At 37.0% G+C, this 20,356-nt stretch overlaps 1 protein-coding gene and 1 pseudogene across 1 annotated transcript; both read left to right on the top strand.

Moving 5' to 3' along the window:
• The first annotated feature begins 6,905 nt into the window (after positions 1 to 6,905).
• On the top strand, positions 6,906 to 8,063 carry LOC147824751 (putative gustatory receptor PTE03). The gene is made up of 2 exons (XM_087188596.1): positions 6,906 to 6,929; positions 7,635 to 8,063. The coding sequence occupies exons 1-2, from the start codon at positions 6,906 to 6,908 to the stop codon at positions 8,061 to 8,063; spliced, it is 453 nt and encodes a 150-aa protein (XP_087044722.1).
• A 123-nt stretch (positions 8,064 to 8,186) lies between these two features.
• Positions 8,187 to 20,356, top strand: LOC106008251 (olfactory receptor 7G3-like; annotated as a pseudogene).

Here is a 20,356-nt window from a genome sequence, read left to right as displayed (position 1 = left end):
GTATTATTTTCTTAGTATCCATTGCATTGTTTTCTGCCCTTATCTGTATAATTTCCTCCTTTCTATGCCTTTGGGTTTGTCCTGCTCTTCTTTTTGTAGAAGCTTGAGGTTCAGTATCAGGTTGTTTATTTGGGCTCCTTCTGTTTTCCTAATATGAATAGTCACTGCTATGAATTTCCCTTGTAAGACTGCTTTCATTGTGTCCCATAGATTCTGATATGTTGTATTGTCATTGTCATTTAATTGAAGGAAATTTCTGATTTCTTCTTTAATTTCCTCTGTGACCCATTGGTTATTCAGAAGTGTGTTGTTCAATTTCCACGTGTTTATGAACTTTTTTTGGTTCTTTTGTTATTGATCCCCAATTTCATTGCACAATGATCTGATAATACACAGAGGATAATTTCACTTCCTTTGCACTTACTTAAACATGTTCTATAAGTGAATATGTGGTCTAATTTGGAGAATGACCCATGTGCAGTTGAAAAAAATATGTATTCTTATATTGTGAGGTGGAACACTCTGTAAACATCTGTTAACTTCAATCGTTCCAGAGTTTGATAGAGTTTTAGTATTTTGTTTCTTGTTTTTTGCCTAGTTGATCTATCTATTTGTGATAATGGGGTATTGAGGTGCCCCAATACTATTGTATTAGTGCTTATATGATTTTTCATGTCCGTTAGTATTTGTTTTATATAGTTGGGCACACTAGTGTTTGGTGCATAGATATTTATGATTGTCATCTCTTTCTCTTGTACTGTTCCCTTAATAAGGATGTAGTGTTCTTCTCTGTCTCGGTTAATCAGTGTGGGTTTGAAGTCCACTTTATCTGCAAAAAGGACAGCTACTCCTGCTTTTTTCGGGTTCCTGTCTCATGGAGTATTGTTTTCCACCCTTTAACTTACAGCCTGTGATTTTTTTCTTGAATTAAGTGTTTTTCTTGTATGCAACATATTGTTGGATCTTGCTTCTTGAAACATTCTGCCAGTCTATTTCTTTTGATTGGTAAGTTGAGCCCATTAACATTGATGGTTATAACTGATATGTATTCAGTTATCATTGTCATGACTTTTTCTTTTTTTTGGATTCTCCCACTTTGCTTTTAATTTCTTGTCTTGCCCAGAGGATTCATTCTGCTTGGCTTCCTGCGGGTTGTGATCCTCATTTTCTTTTCCTAGGAATTTGTCTAAAATTTTTTGGAGTGCTGGTTTGTTATTCATGAAGTTCCTAAGGTGCTCTTTGTCATGAAAGGTTCTTATTTCACGATCAATTTTGAAAGCTAGTTTTGCAGGGTACATCGATCTGGGTTGGAGGTTGTTTTCTCTTATGGCTTGAAATACATCGCTCCAGTCTCTTCTGGCCTTGAGGGTTTGTGTTGAGAATTTTTCTGTGCTTTCATTTGTATATGATTTGTTTCTATTCTATAACTGCTTGTAGAACTTTGTTCATCAGTTGGGTTTCTGGAATCTTAACAATTATATGTATATGTGTAGTTTTTTTTATCAAGGCTAGTTAGATTCATATATGCCTCACTTATCTGTATGTCAAGTTCTTTTCCCCTGCTTGGAAAGTTTGCTGACATCACAGTATTTTTATGTCATCTGCACTCTCTCCTATTTCTTCATTGACTCCAGTCAGTCTTATATTGTTCTTCTTTGCATCATTTAGCTGCTGCTGGATTGATTTCTCTTTGTCCCTTACAATTTGAAAGATATTTTTCTTTTCCTGGTCACTAATTGCAACCTTATCTTCTATATCTGAAATTCTGTCTTCACATTGGCTCATTTGCCTGCATAGACTTTCAATGGAGTTTTTAATCTCCTGGAAATCTGTTTGCATCTGTTTTATAGATTCCATTTGTTTCCTATGTTGGGATTTCATCGTGTTCTTTAGCGCCTCTATTTTTTTATTTGTTTCCTCTCTAGATTTATTAATCATGTCTTGCACTATGGGAAAAATCTCTGCTGTTATGTGAGAAATTATTTCTGATTTCATTTTTTCCAGATCCTTTTCTGTTGGTAGTTCAAGGAATCCAGGTGGTTGAGTGTCATAGTCTTCCTTCTTGATTCCCTCTTGGGTTGTTGTAGGTGATCTGGAAGTCTGATTCTGAGGCCTGTTTATGTGTCTTCTCATCTTGAGGGTTTGGTGTGCTGCTGGCACCTGCACAGCTCACCTCCTCTGTGCTGGGAGTGGTGGTATGTTGGCTTGGAACCTTCCTACTCTGCACTGGGAGCTGTGGTACACTGACACAGAAGATTCCTCTGTGCTGGGAGTTGTGGCACGTTTACCCAGAAGCCTCCTCTGCACTGGGAGCTTTGGCACCTTGACTCGGAAGACTCCTCTGCACTAGTAGCTGTGACACATAGACCTGGAAACCTCCTTGGCACTGGGAGCTGTGTCACGTTGATCTGGAAGCCTTCTCTGTTCTGGGAGCTGTGGCATATTGACCAAGAAACCTCCTTTGCACTGGGAGCTGTGGCACATTGACCCAGAAGACTCATCTGCAAATGGCTCACTTTTAATCATCTATAAAATATTTAGTATTTGCATAAAAAGTCTCAGTTTCAATATGGTTGAATTTGGCAACATTTTTCCTCATGGTTTGTGGTCATTAAAAAAGTAAACTTTGTCATACTGGGAATGAACACAAGGTCTTCACATTGCTTTATACCTCGAGGTTTTTGTTAATTTTTTTAAAAAGTTTCTTTCTAAGTTGTTAAATTGCTCAGACTGGCTTCAAACTTGCACCCCCTCTTCCTCAGCCTTCCAAAGTCCTGGGATTACAGACATGCCACAATGTGCCCAATAATTCTTAATAATGAAAGGCATACTTACACAAGTACACTTAGAACAATTTCTTGTAGTTTAGACAAATACAACCTGGTATTTAGCTTTGTCTTTGAGTTGAGACAGAAATCTAGGTTCATTTTTTTATACAATTCATAAATGAATAAATATTATTTATGTGATTTTTTTCTGGGCATATTTTTCTGAACAATAAAATGATCATATCTATCCTTGCCATAATCCTAATCACATGTCATAACAATTATAGTATCACAGTGTGTGTGTGTGAGTTAGTCTTTGTTTTTGGAGGGTGATAACAAACAAACTTGATAGTTTTGTATTTTTGTACTGGGGATTTGAATTGGGGCCTTCATGCATCCCAGGTGAGTAGCCCCACCACTGATCTGTACCATTTTCTTCCTTTTAATTTTTTATTTTTAAAATTATTTGTTAAATTCCCCAGACTGCTTGGAATTTTTGTTCCTCCCCCCTTAATTTCCTAAGTGGCTAGGATCACTGGGTTTGTGTCATCATACCCAGCTCCATGAGTTACTCTTAACTAAAAAAAAAAAAAAATCACTCTCCAGAACTCTCATTCTGTTCTCACTACAATTTTATTCTCTCCTCTCTTTGTAACAACACCCCTCAAAGGTATAGTCACTCTTCTTAATTATTCTCCCATATTTCTCTGAGGTCAACACAATCAGGCTTTAGTCTGATTTTTCATCTGTAAGGTCCACAGTTGCTTTCATTCTCCACCAGTCAGATCTCTGCTTCTGAATTCAGGTTCCTGACTTCTGGTGCCTGATGTGGATCCTGACCCAATCCATCCAGCAAGCCAACAGTTAACTTGCATACATAGTTCCTTGGAGACATTTTGGGCATTTCAGGTGTTCTGAATCTATAATCATGGGGTATAAAATTAATATAAATAGGGCAGAAAGAAGTCAAGCTATCTTCATTTGGAGATGATATCTTTTATATAAATCAACAAAAAATTCCACCAGAAGACCTTTGAGATAACAGTGCAGCAAAGTGTTAGGATACAAAATCAATAAAACATCAACAGTATTCCTGCACAACAATAATGAATCTACCAAAAATTTTATAAAGCAATTTCATTTATGGTGGCTTCAAAAGAGTTAAATCCCCGAGAGTCAACCTAACCAAGGATGTGAAGATCTGTATAATGAAAAGTAAAGTCTTTGAAGAAACAGATTGAAGAGGATGTTACAAAATGGAAAGACATCTGTTCCTGGATGGACAGAATGTATATTAGCAAAATGGCCATATCACCACCAATGATATATAAATTCAATGCAACTCCAATCAGAATACAAATAGTATTACTTAACGAACTAGAAAAACCAATCCTAAAATTTATAAAATGTATAGGAACCTAGAAGAGACCTAGAATAGCCAAACCAAACTTGAACATAAACTCCAAAGTAAGATATTTTTATAATCCCAGATTTCAATTTACACTGAAATGCACCATCATGGTACTGGCACAAAAATAGACATATAGACCAATTGACTATTATAGAAGACACTTAAATAGCCCCACATATCGAGAATGTTATTGAATGTTTGTCCCACCCCTGCAGTGGGACAAACATTTGAGTCATTTGTAGAAAAAATGATTGAGTATTGAGACTATAATACTAGTAAAGTAAATCAGACTAAGAAGGTTAACTATCATATGACTTCCCTTAAATAGGAAACCCAAAATATAAAAAATTTAAGGAGAAAAACAAATGAAAGATTTTAGGAAACAGGAAGCAAATATTTTAGAGATGGGGAAAGGGATGGAGGAAAGAGGGAGTGGGTAGGGTGGTGAGGAAAAGTGATTAAAAGTAATTGAGATGTAATATGTATATGTAAAGATTATCCCAAATGAATGTAATTATTATGAATTGCAAACATACTAAGAAGATAAGTAAAGTATTATATCATCATAAAAACAAAAGACAAACATGATATCTCTCATAAGAGGAATGTAACTGATTTGGTCTTACAGAAGTGGGGAGCAACATAATTGATTTTTCCTGGAGTCAGGGAAGATAAAGAGGGAGGGGTGAGGAGGTGCTGTCCAACATATTACTGAATGAAAATCGTAAGGATTTCCAGTGTTCCAAGGCACAACAGGGTGACTATAAATAGCAGAAATGCATCATATATCTCAATTTAGGTAGAAGACAAAAATATTAATGTACTCACCACAAAGAAAAAACAACTATTTAAGGAAATGGATAGGCTAATACCCTAGGTTGCTCACTATCTAATGGATGCAAGAATCAAAACATCACACTGTATATCAGAAGTATGTGAAAATATTGTCAATGAAAAAGGAGAAATATTACATATCTATCTATATATTCCTGCCTGCCAAACCATATACATACATATATATATATATATATGCTTATAACTATGTATATCTATACTTCTGTTTATACGTCTGTCTATCCTATTTATCTATTTATGTATTTATCTATCATCTGAAAAAGCAGGTGTCTTCTCTTGGAGACTCATCTCCTTCCTGGGCCTTTGATTGTCCTTACCTAGAAAGAACTACTTTCTTGCTCATGGAGATGAATGCATAGTGCCTTTGACATTAACCCAATCAGTGGGTCTTGTTTGCATTTAAAAAAATTTTAATTTTCATCACAGGGATAATTTTATCTACTTTTTAATGTAACTGTCCTCTCTGTGGTTCCTGGAAAATTTGAAATTATTTTATAATCTTATTAATGATTTTCTATTTTTATTTGTTATTCTTTTATTTTAAAGTAAATGGAGTTAAAATGGTGAACAAATATACTGACATACATTATTGTATACCTAAAATGTACCAACAAAATTAATGAAAAAGAAAAGATGGTGAACAAAGATATCACAACACCATCTTATCATGAATTTCAAATAATTCTCTTGAAAATTATAAATTTGTATAAAATCATTAAATCTGTTATGAACTGTGTTGATAGACACATGAAAATATCTACTTACGTTTCTTGGAGTACCACCTCTACCTATGAAATGATTGTTGAAATCTGACCTTATGTGCTGAGACTGTAGACACATGTGCATAGTACTACCACTTAGTGATTTTTGTAATCGAGTTAACACCTTTCTTTATTAAAAATGAAAAATCAGGTTAGGAATGGTGGTGCATGCATCCCAGAGTCCCAGCAGTGGGGGAGGTTCAGGCAGGAGAACCTCCAGCATGATCACTGCCTGGGAAATTTTGCAGTTTAGTGAGAGCCTATATAAAAATACAAATTAAGTGGCTGGATGTAACTCTATGTGCCATTATGCCAGCCCCAAATAAAAGACAACCTATAACTTCCACTTCCAATCTCTTTCTGTGAAAAAATTATTCAAACTATTGTGACAATGGTGAAAAAACTGATAATATTTGGGTTTTTAATTCTAATCAGTGATTAATGGTCCTGTGTGTGTTTCTCACAATGTGTATTGACCAAACAAATGGATTAAATCTTCCGTGTGAAATATAAAAAAATCTTTTTTGGGGACATCAATCTAATTTAAAAAGACACTCCAGAGTGCTTGCATTTTATAATAATTGAGATAATATTAATAACTATGTTGTTTGTACTGACATGTATATGACATAAATTCATACCTAAGTTGGGAATCAAACTTCCTGATTTAATTACAGTAATTAAATAGAGATGCCTTCAGTTGTAACATAAAGGAACATGGGAATATGTTAGAAGAAGTGCTCTGTATTTTGTATCAAAGATCCATTAAATGGAGAAGAACACAGCAAACAGCCTCAGGGAGTCAGGTTACTATGAAATGCTCATTTCAATAGATTTGGTCAATGAGAATATGGACCTCTGAGATGAGTGATCAAAAAGTAGCTGGTCTGATGAGGAGCTTTGGATATAGATCCCCCAGGATTGCAGAGACTTCAGGAATCAGAGTGTATCCACCTCTTTCAGCAGCTCTGCACCTGTCATGAGTCAACACCTGTGCGTCTTCCAAGATTTTATGCTTCCTGACTTAGAGCCTGGTGACTGTTTTATTCTATTTTAACTTGCTGATGACACAGCTTTCATCATACATATGCAGGTGAGTTACTACTGATCATGGTTTCTCTTGAAACCAACCAGGTAACAGAGTGCCTCTTACCAATTCTTTGGAAGTGGGGACAGATATTCTAATAAAATTTCATTTTGTGAAGAAAGGAGAAGGCATGTATAAAATAAATTGGAAATAAAACCTGTGCCTCTCCTATCCTCTTGGTATGTTTTCCTAAATATTTGCATCCACACTCATTTACTCTATCCACAAGGACTACGTCTCTTGAGAAATCAGCCTTTTCTAAAAAGTGATGGGCTTTACAAAATATTTTCACATTCACTTTTATTCTCATGGTAATTTTGGGCACTGGACTTGATGAGTGTAATTATGGGTAGTTCTCTCAAAAACAATTACCAGAGATTACAAGAATTAACAACAGAATCTGTTCTCACATTTTCAGAGGCTAAAGTCCAAAGATCAAGGTGCCCACAGAGAAGGGTATCTAATATATTTCCATGTACTGCTGTCTATATATTTTAATATTTACCCCATTTTTATCAGATTCTTCAACAGCATGAAATCTATAAACCAAGCATGTGCTTCAGAATTCCTTCTCCTAGGACTATCAGATGGCCCAGGGCAGAAGTCTGTCATCTTCAATCTCTTCCTGGCCATGTACCTGGTCACCATCCTGGGAAACCTGCTCATCATCCTGGCTGTCAGCTCTGACTCCCACCTCCACACCTTGTGTGATTCTTCCTCTCTAACCGGTCCATGGCTGACATCTTTTTAAGCACCACCACAGTCCCAAAGATGTTGGTGAGCACACAAGCACACGATCAGAGAATCAGAGGGAAAGACTCTCTCAAGTTGGCTTTGTCATCATTTTTACATTCTTGGAATACAGCCTCTGTGGATTTTTGGCCTACAACTGCTTTCTGGTCATTTGTCGCCCACCCCAGGTACACAATCATCATGAATCCTCACCTCTGTGGTATGCTGGTTCTGTTGTCTCTGTTACTAGCATTGTGGATGCCCTGCTCCACAGCCTGATGCTGCTGCAGCTGTCCTTCTGCAGAGACCTGAGAGTCCCCCAGTTTTTCTGTGAACTTACCCAGATTATCAAACTTGCCTGTTCTGATACACAAATTCATAAGATCCTTATGAATGTTGCATCTGGCATATTTGCTGGTGTTCCTCTCTCTGGGATCACTTTCTCTTAATCTGCACTGAATTCTCTATTTTGAGAGTGCAGTTCTCAGGAATATTGCATAAAGCCTTTTCCATCTATGGATCTCACTTGTCTTTTGTTTTCCTATTCTATGGACCTGGTTTTGGGGGTGTACATGGGGTCCACAGTTACTGATTCACCCAGGAAGGCTGCAGTGATTTCAGTGATGAATACCATTGTACTTCAAATGCTAAATTCCTTTATCTACAATTTGAGAGACAGGAACATGAAAAAAAGCCTTGAAAACAACTCACTGGTAGGTTAGCTTCTTATCCATGATGATGTTCCATTTGCTCTGACTTATGTTTCTAAAATGAGTCAAAGAAACAGCATCCCTAGTAATCACAAATGTATAAAAATTCTGTCACTATTACCTGTTAAATGACTAAGCAATTGACTGGCGAGGTATATTTCAACTAGAATAGATATGGCCTATTGCTTGAACATCTGTCCATCTCTGTGATGTTTAACACGTGATTTATATTCTCCGAACATTATCAATTTGTTAATTTTCACAGAAGGAAAAAGAGAAACAAGTGTTCCAATTCTGTCAAATATTTTTGGTACACACTTTAGACATGGCAAGTCGGAGAAGATGTACAGGGTAGGATATTATTTAGCAAAGTCTTTGGCCATATCAAAAGACTAATTTCTACCTGATGGGTAGTTGAAGTCATGTGAATCACATCCTCCAGTGGAGCTAAGCAGTGGACACTCGCTGTATGTGAACCAATTACTGGGACCAGCTGTTGATAAACTATTTCTTTCTGAGGCAAATACAGTGTCCATGACATTAAGGGTCACTGTTTAACAAAATGACATTATTTGATGATAATGTTAATTTAGAAGGGTTATGTGATATTTAGAACTGATCAATAAACATTTTCAACTGAAATAGAAAAGAGAACAAAACCTTAGTTTCAAAGAATTAATATCCTTAAACAATAGAGTTGCCTTTTGTTATAAACACTCCAAGGGCAGATTTATATCAGATCAGTTCTTAGAGCCTCATTATAATTTCCATGATCTATCCTCATCTTAGAACTATTGCTCCTTCATGTTAACAGGTAGTTGTGGTAAATGCAGATGCCATAATTTATCATGACGCCAGAGACAAGATTGTCTTGGTTGTCTTGGTCCATTGATTGTTAAGTTTCCCAAGGATCATTTGTACTATCTCTGTAATGGACAGAGTTAAGCCCATAAAATATGTTCAGATTTGTTCCACTAGTATCATATTTTCTCAAATGTCATATAGGTGAATATTGTTTTTTGGCAGAAAGGAATAATTTCTTGATTGTATGTTTGACTCCTAAAATGTGATCATATGTTCTCTTATTACAGAGAGAGAGAGAGAGAGAGAGAGAGAGAGAGAGAGAGTTCACTGATAAAATATGAGCTATCTATGGGGGCAGTAATTGGATTGATCAGCCCACATTTAATTGCTCATATCTACTCACTTTTGTCCACCAAAACCATTATTTCTCACATCAATTCCACAGGCAACCTCATACAATTTCTTTAACTAAATAGTCTTCTTTTTGATCCATTAAGTTTCAAACTGCTAGAAGCATCTTCTATCTTGTTATGTTCCCCAATATTGTGTTTCAGAATCAATTTGTTGGTTTTAGCTCTCATATATCTGATTTCAATGTTCTATTTTCACAATCCATTTGATGGCATTAAAAATAATGGGCTTTAAGATGCCGAATCATCCCACTGCATACAGTCAGCCACCTGGTTCCACACTACAAAGATGCAGAGGACACCAGACCACCAGAACAAGGTACTGAGTCCCACTGCTCCTGGCCCATAGATAGGGGCTTCAGTGCTGCCATCCCACTGCTCCTGGTCCAGAGGAAGGGGTTTCCTGGAAACCATCCCTCCTGCTCCTCCCAGCCTTGAGGAAAGGGCTTTTGGGCCACATTCTCTCATGCTGCTCCTGGCCCAGAGGAAGGGGTTTCCGGGCCACCATCCCTCCTACTGCTCCCAGCCCAGAGGGAGGGGTTTCTGAGACTCCATCCCACTGCTCCTGGTCCCGAGGAAGGGGCTTCCCGGCCACCAACCCTCCTGCTGCTTCCAGCCCACAGGAAAGGGCTTTTGGGTCACCATCCCTACCGCTGCTCCCAGCACCTGTCCCACCTCTCCCAGCTCAGAGGAGGTAATCTGTGCAGGCGCTAACAGCCCCCTGACCCAGTCGAAATGAGAAAACACATAAATAAGTCTCAAAATCAGACTTCCAGATCACCTACAGCAACCTCAAAGGGAAATGAGATGGAACATTCTGATACTCAACCGCCTGGACCCACTGAACTGGCAACAAAAGGGGATCTGGAAAAAATGAAATCAGAAATAATTTCTCAGATAACAGGAGAAATTGTGCCCCTAGTGCAAGACATGATTAATAAATCTAGAGAGGAGCTGAGGAACATAATGAAAGCCCAACATAAGACACAAATGGAATCCATAAAACAGATCCAAATAGATTTCCAGGACATGAAAATCTCCACTGAAAGTCTACACAGCAGAATGAGCCAATGTGAGGACAGAATTTCAGATATAGAAGATAAGATTGCAATTAGTGTCCAGGAAAAGAAAAATTGCTTCAAAATTATAAGAGAACATGAGAAATCAATCCAGCAGCTGCTAGATGATGCAAAGAAGAATAACATAAGACAGATTGGGTTCAATGAAGAAACAGGAGAGAGTGGAGATGACATAAAAAATCTCTTCACAGAAAAAATGGCAGAAAACTTCCCAAGCAGGGGAAAAGAGCTTGACATACAGATAAGTGAGGCATATAGGACTCCAAATAGCCTTGATCAAAAAAAAACTACACATAGGCATAAAATTGTTAAGATTCCAGAAACACAACAGAAGAACAAACTTCTCCAAGCAGTCAGAAAAAAGAAACAAATCACATACAAATGAAAGCCCATGAGAATCACAGCAGACTTCTCAACACAAACCATCAAGGCAAGAAGAGCTTGGAGTGACATATTCCAAGCCCTAAAAGAAAACAGCCTCCAACCCAGATTGATGTACCCTGCAAAACTATCTTTCAAAAGGGATGGAGAAATAAGACACTTTCATGACAAACAGCACCTTAGGAACTTCGTGAATACCAAACCAACACTCCAAAGAATCTTACACAATATCCTAGGAACAGGCATTGAGGACCAGAACCCCAGGAAGCAAAGCAGAATGAACCCATCTGACATGACAAGAAATTAAATGGAAAGGGGGAGAAACCAAGAAAAAGAAAAAGTCATGGCAATGTGAAGTCAATACATTTCAGTTATAACCCTCAAGTTTAATGGTATCAATTCACCAATCAAAAGAAATAGACTGGCAGAATGGGTCAAGAAGCAAAATCCAACAATCTTGTATGTATGCTGCATACAACAAACAAACTTAATAAAAAAGGAAACTCATAGACTGAAAGTTAAAGGGTGGAATACAATACTCCATGCTACAGGAACCCACCAAAAAAAGCAGGAGTAGTTATCCTCTTTGCAGATAAAGTAGATTCCAAACCAACACTGATTAAGAGAGACAAAGAAGGACACTACATCCTTGTAAAGGGAAGAATCCAAGAGGAAGAGATGACAATCATAAATATCTATACACCAAACGCTAGTGCACCCAACTATATAAAACAAACACCCGTGGACATGAAAAGTCATATATGCACTAATACAATTGTAGTGGGGGATCTCAACACCCCACTGTCACAAATAGATAGATCAACTAGACTAAAAATAAGGAATGAAATACTAGAACTCAATAGAACTCCTGAACAAATGACTTTAACAGATGTTTACAGAGTCTTCCACCCCACAAAATCAGAATACACATTCTTCTCAGCTGCACATGAGTCATTCTCCAAAATAGATCACATACTCACAGAGAACATGTTTAAGTAAGTGCAAAGGAATTGAAGTTACCCCTGTATATTATCAGACCACAGTGCGATGAAATTGGAGATCCATAGGAAAAGAAACTCATTTCATAAACACGTGGAAATTGAACAACACACTTCTGAATAACCAATGGGTCTCAGAGGAAATTAAAGAAGAAATCTTACAGTTTCTTCAATTACATGACAATGACAGTACAACATATCAGAATCTATGGGACACAATGAAAGCAGTCTTACGAGGGAAATTCATAGCAGTGAATACACATATTAGGAAAACAGAGTGAGCCCAATTAAACAACCTGATGCTGAACCTCAAGCTTCTAGAAAGAGAAGAGCAGGACAACCCCAAAGCTCATAGAAGGGAGGAAATTATAAAGACCAGAGGAGAAATCACTGCAATGGAGACTAAGAGAATGATACAAAAAATCAATGAAGCCAAGAGTTGGTTCTTCGAAAGAATCAACAAAATTGACAAACCTTTAGCCAACTTTGTCAGAAAAAGGAAGGAATAGGCCCAAATCCATGCAATTAGGAAAGAAAAAGGTGAAATTACAGCAGACCCAGCAAAAATCCAGAGGATCATCAATACCTACTTCCAGAACCTATACGCCAATAAGATGGACAACACAGAAGAAATGCACAGATTCCTAGATACATGTGAATTACCAAAGTTGAATGAAGAAGACCTAAAAATTCTGAACAACCCAATATCAACCAATGAAATTGAAAATGTAATTAAAAACTTATCAACTAAGAAAGGCTTGGGCCCTGATGGCTTCACTGCTGAATTCTACAAGACATTTAGAGAGGAACTGCTGCCACTACTGTTTAAATTATTCAATGAAATTGAAAGGGAAGCAATACTCCCAAGTTCATTACTGGAAGCAAGCATCACCTTGATCCCCAAAGCAGAGAACGACCCAACCAAAAAAGAGAACTATAGACCAATCTCGCTAATGAACATAGATGCAAAAATCCTTAATAAGATACTGGCAAACAGAATGCAGAAGATCATCAAGAAGATCATACACCCTGATCAAGTGGGATTCATCCTAGGGATGCAGGGATGTTTCAATATATGAAAATCAATCAATGTAATACATTATATCAATAGAGCCAAGGACAAAAATCATATGATTATCTCCATAGATGCAGAAAATGCATTTGACAAAATCCAACATGCATTTTTGATAAAAACCCTACAAAAACTTGGAATAGATGGTCTCTACCTCAAACTGATAAAAGCCATCTATGAAAAAGCAACAGCCAATATCATATTAAATGGTCAAAAACTGAAATCCTTCACACTCAAATCAGGAACAAGACAAGGATGTCCACTATCACCACTCTTGTTCAATATAGTTCTGGAAACATTAGCCATGGCAATTAGACAAGAGAAAGAAATAAAAGGAATAAAGATAGGTAATGAAGAAGTCAAATTGTCATTATTTGCAGGTGACATGATACTGTATATAGAAGACCCCAAGAATTCCACCAAAAGTCTTCTAGACTTAATAACCAAATTCAATCAAGTAGCTGGTTTCAAGGTCAACACACAAAAATCAATAGGTTTCCTCTACACAAAAGAGAGACTCACTGAGAGAGAAATAGGGTAAATAATTCCTTTCACAATAGCATCCAAAAAACTGAAATACCTAGGAATCAACCTAATGAAAGGAATCAAAGACTTCTTCTCTGAAAACTATGGCACTCTGAAAAGAGAGATTGAAGATGATATCAGAAAATGGACAGACATCCCCTGCTCCTGGGTAGGAAGGATTAATATAGAGAAAATGGCCATACTTTCAAAATTGCTATATAGATTAAATGCAATTGCAATTGAGATCCCAGCAGCATACTTCATGGACCTTGAGAAAACAGTCCAAAAATTCATTTGGAACAAGAAGAGATCCAGAATAGCAAAAGCAATTCTAGATAACAGAGACATGGCAGGGGGTATCACAATCCCCAACCTGAAACTATACTACAAAGCTACTGTGATAAAACCAGCATGGTACTGGCAAAGAAACCGGCTTCAGGACCAGTGGAACAGATTAGAAGATGCAGAGACAATGCCAGACACACTCAGCCATCTCATCTTTGACAAAGGGGCCAAACACTCTCACGGGAGGAAAGATATCCTGTTTAATAAATGGTACTGGAAAAATTGGGCTTCTACTTGCCAAAGATTAAAACTAGACCTATATCTCAACATGCACTAAACTAAAATCCAAATGGATTAAAGATCTAAATATTAAAATAGAAACTCTGAACCAGTTGGAACAGAGGTTAGGTAGAACCCTTGAAGACATTGGTGTAGGAAAAGATTTTATGAACAAAACCTTAGTTGCCCGTGAACTAGAACAATCAACCAAAAAGTGGGATCTCTTCTTATTAAAAGGCTTCTGCACAGCAAGAGAAACCACCAGCAGTGTGGAGAGACAATCCACAATGTGGTAAAAAATCTTCACCTGCTTTTCTTCCGACAAAGGTTTACTATCTCAAATCTATAAAGAACTTAAAAAGATCAGACCTCCCAAATTTAAAGACCCAATCCAAAAATGGGTATCTGAAATGAACAGACATTTCTCAGACAAAGTAGAAATAGCAAATAAATACATGAAAACCCATTCAACATCACTGGTCATTCGAGAGATGCAAATGAATACAATGCTGAGATTCCACCTCACTCCAGAAAGAATGGCTGCTATCATGAAATCAACCAATAACAAAATGCTGGCAAGGCTGTTGGGAAAGAGGAACCCTGCTTCATTGCTAGTGGAAGTGTAGACTGGTGCAAGCACTGTGGAAATCAGCATGGAGATACCTCAAAGTATTAGGACTGGAAGTCCCATTTGACCTCACTATTCCCCTGCAGGAGATCTTTCCCAAAGAATTAAAAAAATCATACCACAGTGATATATGTGCACCCATGTTCATAGCAGCACTGTTTGTGATAGCTAAAACTTGGAAATAGCCCAAATGCCCATCAACTGGAGTCTGGATAAAGAAAATGTGTTTTTTTTATATAAAATGGAGTAGTACTCAGCCATAAAAAATGAGAAATTAGAGACATTTATAGCTAAGTGGATGCACATTGAGGAGATACTCTTAAGTGAAATAAATAAGACACACATGTATAAATACCAAATAGCTTCTCTGATGTGAGGAACTGAAAGTGTAAATAAGAAGTAAAATGTATAATAGGTAATGTGAAATAGGAAGAAAAGGGGCAAAGGACAAGGAAGTTGGAGGCCTAGGGGAAAGGATAGAAGGGAATGGGATTAATATGAGAAAATGGAAAAATAGGAACAAATCTTTGTAAATAGAGAGGAATGGAGAGGTTGAAGGGAGGGCTGAGCAAGGGTGAAAAATAAGAACCAAGAGAGACTATGTAAAATTTCCAATGATGAATGTCATTATATTGTATACCTAAAATGTACCAGTGATTAGAATGAATAATCGATAACACAAAATAAGAAGAAAAGGTCCAAAGGGGTAGGGGTAGTGGGAGGGGCAGGGGAAAGGAAAGAAGGGAAAGGAAAAATGATGAGAAATAGAAAAAATGGAAATAAAGTCTTTATAAATAGGGAAGGGTGGAGGGGGTGAAGGAAGGGCTAGGAATGGGGAAAAAGTAAGAACCAAGATGCATTATGTAAAGGTATAATTCCCAATGAGAAATGTAATTGTGTTGTATACCTAAAATGTACCAATAAAAGAATTTAACACAAAAAAAGTCTTCCAGATGATAGATACGTCATTAGTTTTGGTGATGAACTTTCTGATATATCTTTGTATACATGCATATATTTGTATACATTTATATATATATATGTATATATATGTATGTATATGTGTATATATATACAAACAAGAGTAAATATCAGGTATGTAGTTAATGACAAGTTTTCTTATACATAAATACATATTCTGGTCATGTGATGAGGAATATTCAGATGTGTGACTATATATATAATATATAAATGAAGTTTTATCTACATATGTATGCAAACATATAAAAATTTGAACAGTTTTAATATATTGTTACTGTTTGATAAGTACAATTCAATATAGCTTTTAAAAACAATAATAAAATTTCCTTTTTTCATACAACTATAAAGACTATATCCATAACTTTAATATGATATACATAACTGACATACTATATATCATCTACACTACATGGTGTATAATATAATATGTACTTTTCACAAACAGAAACATGGTTCCATGAACCATCCATGTATTAAACATCTGAGATTTTATTTTTAGCAAGCATAAATTATATTATCACACATATTTATAGAGGAAATACAGTATGTATTTAGTGACAAAAATAAAATTTTGCAAAACTAAATGTGATTTTAATCATTCATATTTATTGTTAGGATAGGGTTAAATAAAACTAGAATTCAACAACTGAACCAAAATGTTTTAAAGGACAAGGTACTTGAAATGAAGGCCACTCCCCACCCCCTGCAAAAAAAAAAAAAAGGTGGTGTCCCTTGGTCTCTTAAGGTTAAAGAATCAACATAAGCCAAGTTCTTCATCTCTCAGTCTTGCTCCCTATGGATTTTGTACTGCCCTATAATCATATGAGACTCAAAATTTTGATTAATGAGTAGCGTTGGATATTGAACCCCAAGGGCCAAAGAGACTGCAAATAGTCTACCTGTGCCTGTGCCCCAACAAACTCGTCCAGGTCTGGAGGCAGCACCTCTGACCTGGATCAGCAACCAGTATTTCTGCACAGGATCCAGGTGCTTCTCTATCTTTCTGTGTTCTGGGAGAATATAGCATCATTTATCTCTGTCACACCTAGCCAAGATCTAAATGTCCTTCCTTAGTGTTGGCAACTAGGTAATGTTAAGTATGGTGCGTTATGTTTTGTCAGTAGTGACAGGTGTTTGTTTATCTGTTCTTGTGGCCAGCTCATCTTACATTTCCTTTCCCTGTCTCATTATAGAGCACATCCTTAGCTGACACTTTTTCCCTGTTCTTGATTATTGAAGAGAGGATAAGGATAGCAGATGCCAAGACTATACACTAGCCTGAATGTTATTTTGTGACATAATGAGAACTGAAAATGCAGAAGAGAGAGAACAAATAAACACATACCATTGCATATAATCTTAGCCAGTGCTGACATTTTGTAAGCAGAGGGCCATTCTTAAAATAACAAAATCTCACATCTCAATAGATGTAATATTTATGCTTCACTCCTTCTTTTAAAAAAGTTAATTTTCCTTCAGATATTATTCTAAGGTTTTACACATTACATAACATTTCATGTGTATATACGAGTGTCTGTAAATGTACATTTGATATACAAATATGTATGTGTGAGCTTATGTAATGTATGTTTATATAATGTGATGTAACCGGACATTAGAATTTGGTAAGGTCATTAAAATTAATGTACCATACCAAAAAAGATGAAGACTCAAAAGTAACTAAACACACTAATTTTGACAAACAAATGAGAAAATGCCATGTATAATATCATGTTTCAATGAGATGGTCCGTCTCATACATGGAGTCTATAAATGGTCTACTTGAAAGTAGACAGGTGAATAGTACACATTTGGAAAGATTTAGGAGGGAAGATAAAATACAAGCATTGGATTTTATCAGTGAACACTTCATGCAGGTATGGAAATACCACACTGAATTCAATTAAAAGAAAACCAAAACATGGTTTCCTGGAAAAAAAATTCAATGTATTGAAAATGCACCGCAATAATCATTGCCCAGTTCATGGTGGGCAATGGTTCCTTTGGGAAGAAAAAACAGTATCTTTATATGATTGAGACTATGTATAAGTAAATGTGTATCATTTTATATCCAATGCAAATATGACAATCTAATTATGACTGGTGTATACCTAGGTCTTTAATGCCTTTGAAGTGTTTTTTTTTATTTGAAAGATAGGGAATTAAGAATTAATATCAATATCACTGGTGTCCTGGGCAGAGACAGGTGGAGCATCTCCTTCATCCTGGGTCTGACTCTCCCAACCACTGGAAAGGTTGTGGAAGATTAAGATAAGAGATCAAAGCATAGAAGCAAAGTTTGTACTTTTATTCAGCAATCATGCAAGAGTACAGATGCCTTCTCTCAGAGATACAGGCAGGGGTTCCCAAAATGCAGCCACTGTTTAAGGGGGTCTCAAGGAATTGACTTTATAGTAGTTGGCGGCCTATCAGGTCTCTGGGCTGAGGGTCCCTCTACTTGATTGGTTGATTAGCTTATTACTAGGGAAGATGGGGAAGGGCCTTTTGGGGATTTGCCCACTTTAGGGTCCGGTTTCCTTTTTTCCTTTTAACTTTTGCAAACCTTTAAGCTTTTCAGGGTGCAGCATAAAGAGGAATTGTGACAGCAGTAGGTCAGCTCTCCACAGGTGGTTAAGCCTGTTCAACCATCTGTCTAAACTCCTTGTGGGGGGACACCTCGTCTTTCCCTACCTACAGGTCTCTATCCCTAAAGTGGTATTTTAAAATCTATTTAAATTTTATCATTCCATAGATATTTTATTAGGCAAATTATTTTTCTCTCTTACATTTCTCTTATGTTTGCTGCCACATGTAGGTTATTTATTCTAGTTGCTAGATATGTACATGAGAATTTAACATGGAGCTGATTGACTTGTGCATTCTTCTTGCTTCTCTATAAATGCAAGATTCCCAATGAGATGTTGAGTACATCAATCCTTCCTGCTAGTGTGCTATTACCCAGCTAAGGAGTTTTAACAAGGTTATGTATTATTCTGTCACCCTTCTACATTTTGTCCTACCTATCATTTTTCTTCCATTATCATCCATTCCAAGCAGTGTGATCATATCCATGGCAGAAACAAATTACAACAGATATATTAAGCAACTCATACTTAATATTCTGTCTAAAGCATTTGGTTTTCTTATTTCTCATTCTTGCAACATTCTTGTAAGGTTTTGTAACATTCCCCCATTGTTCCAGTGAGAAGACTGAGGTTTTTTACACAGCTCAAAACCATTTCTCATTTAAAGAGTAAGCACTAGAGCAATTCTCTCTCAGTTGAAATCTTGATTGAAGCTGAGATTGTACATTTAAATTTAACATTGGTTTTGGTTTTCCTGCTGATTTAAGTTTTGGAGAATTTTCAAGAGAAAAGCCATGTGTGTGTTTTTCTATTTGATTCATATTTCAATGTAGGAAAAGAGCAGATTTCAGCAAATAAAACTTAGTTGATAAGGTAGCATAGGACAGTAGAGGAGAGAGAACAAAGAAGGTGGAAAGGGAGATGTGAGCAGAAGATAGAGGGAAAGAGTAATATTTGCTTCATTTTATTATATAGCTGTAAGAATTTTCTAAAGTAATAAATCTGATCTCTCTCCCATTACCTGTATTTTCCCACTAGTCTCCTCACAAATATGAAAGAAAAAACCAAACAAGTACAGCATAATTTTTACTTTTGGATCTCTCAGAGGACCCAGAATTGCAGCCGCTCATCTTTGGACTGTTCCTGTCCATGTACCTGGTCACAGTGCTTGGGAACCTGCTCATCGATCTGGTCATCAGCTCTGACTCTTGCCTCCACACCCCCATGTACTTCTTCCTCTCCAACCTGTCCATTAGTGACATCTGTTTCAGCTCTACTACAGACCCCAAGTTGCTGGTGAACATCCTGAGATGAAGCAGAACCATCAGTTACACAGGCTATCTTACTCAGCTCTGCTTTGTCCTGGTTTTTGCTGGAATGGAAAACTTTCTGCTTGCAACAATGGCCTATGACCATTACATAGCCATCTGCCATCCACTTTGGTACACAGTCATCATGAACTCCCGCCTGTGTGTTCTGCTCACTCTGTTCTCATTGTTTATTAGCACTGCAGATGCCCTGCTACACTGCCTGATGGTACTTCATCTGCCATTCTGTGCAGACCTGGAAATCCCTTCACTCCTTCTATGAACTGGACCAGGTCATCAAGCTCACCTGTTCTGACACCCTCCTCAACAACATCTTGGTGTATGTAGTATCCAGCATATTGGGTGGTGTCCCTCTCCTTGGGATTATTTTCTCTTACTTTAAAATTACCTCTTCTGTTCTGAATATGCCCTCAACTGAGGGAAAATACAAAGTGTTTTCCACCTGTGGGTCTCATCTTTCTGTTGTTTCCCTGTTCTATGGAACTGTTTTTGGTGTGTACATCAGCTCTGTTGTGACTGACACATCCAGGAAGACCGCAGTTGCCTCAGTGATGTATACAGTGGTCCCTCCAATGATGAACCCCTTTATTTACAGTCTGAGGAGCAGAGACATGAAGGAAGCCTTGAAGAAATTGATCAAGACATCTCACCTTTTGGAACTGTGTCATTTGCTTTAG

The sequence above is a fragment of the Heterocephalus glaber genome, unplaced genomic scaffold, assembly GCF_053883595.1.
Source record: "Heterocephalus glaber isolate CG9 unplaced genomic scaffold, H.glaber_assembly_v1.0 deba00001532, whole genome shotgun sequence".
NCBI classification, from domain to species: domain Eukaryota; kingdom Metazoa; phylum Chordata; class Mammalia; order Rodentia; family Bathyergidae; genus Heterocephalus; species Heterocephalus glaber.
Note: the sequence above shows the minus strand (reverse complement) of the source record. Positions and strands in the feature narration are given on the sequence as shown.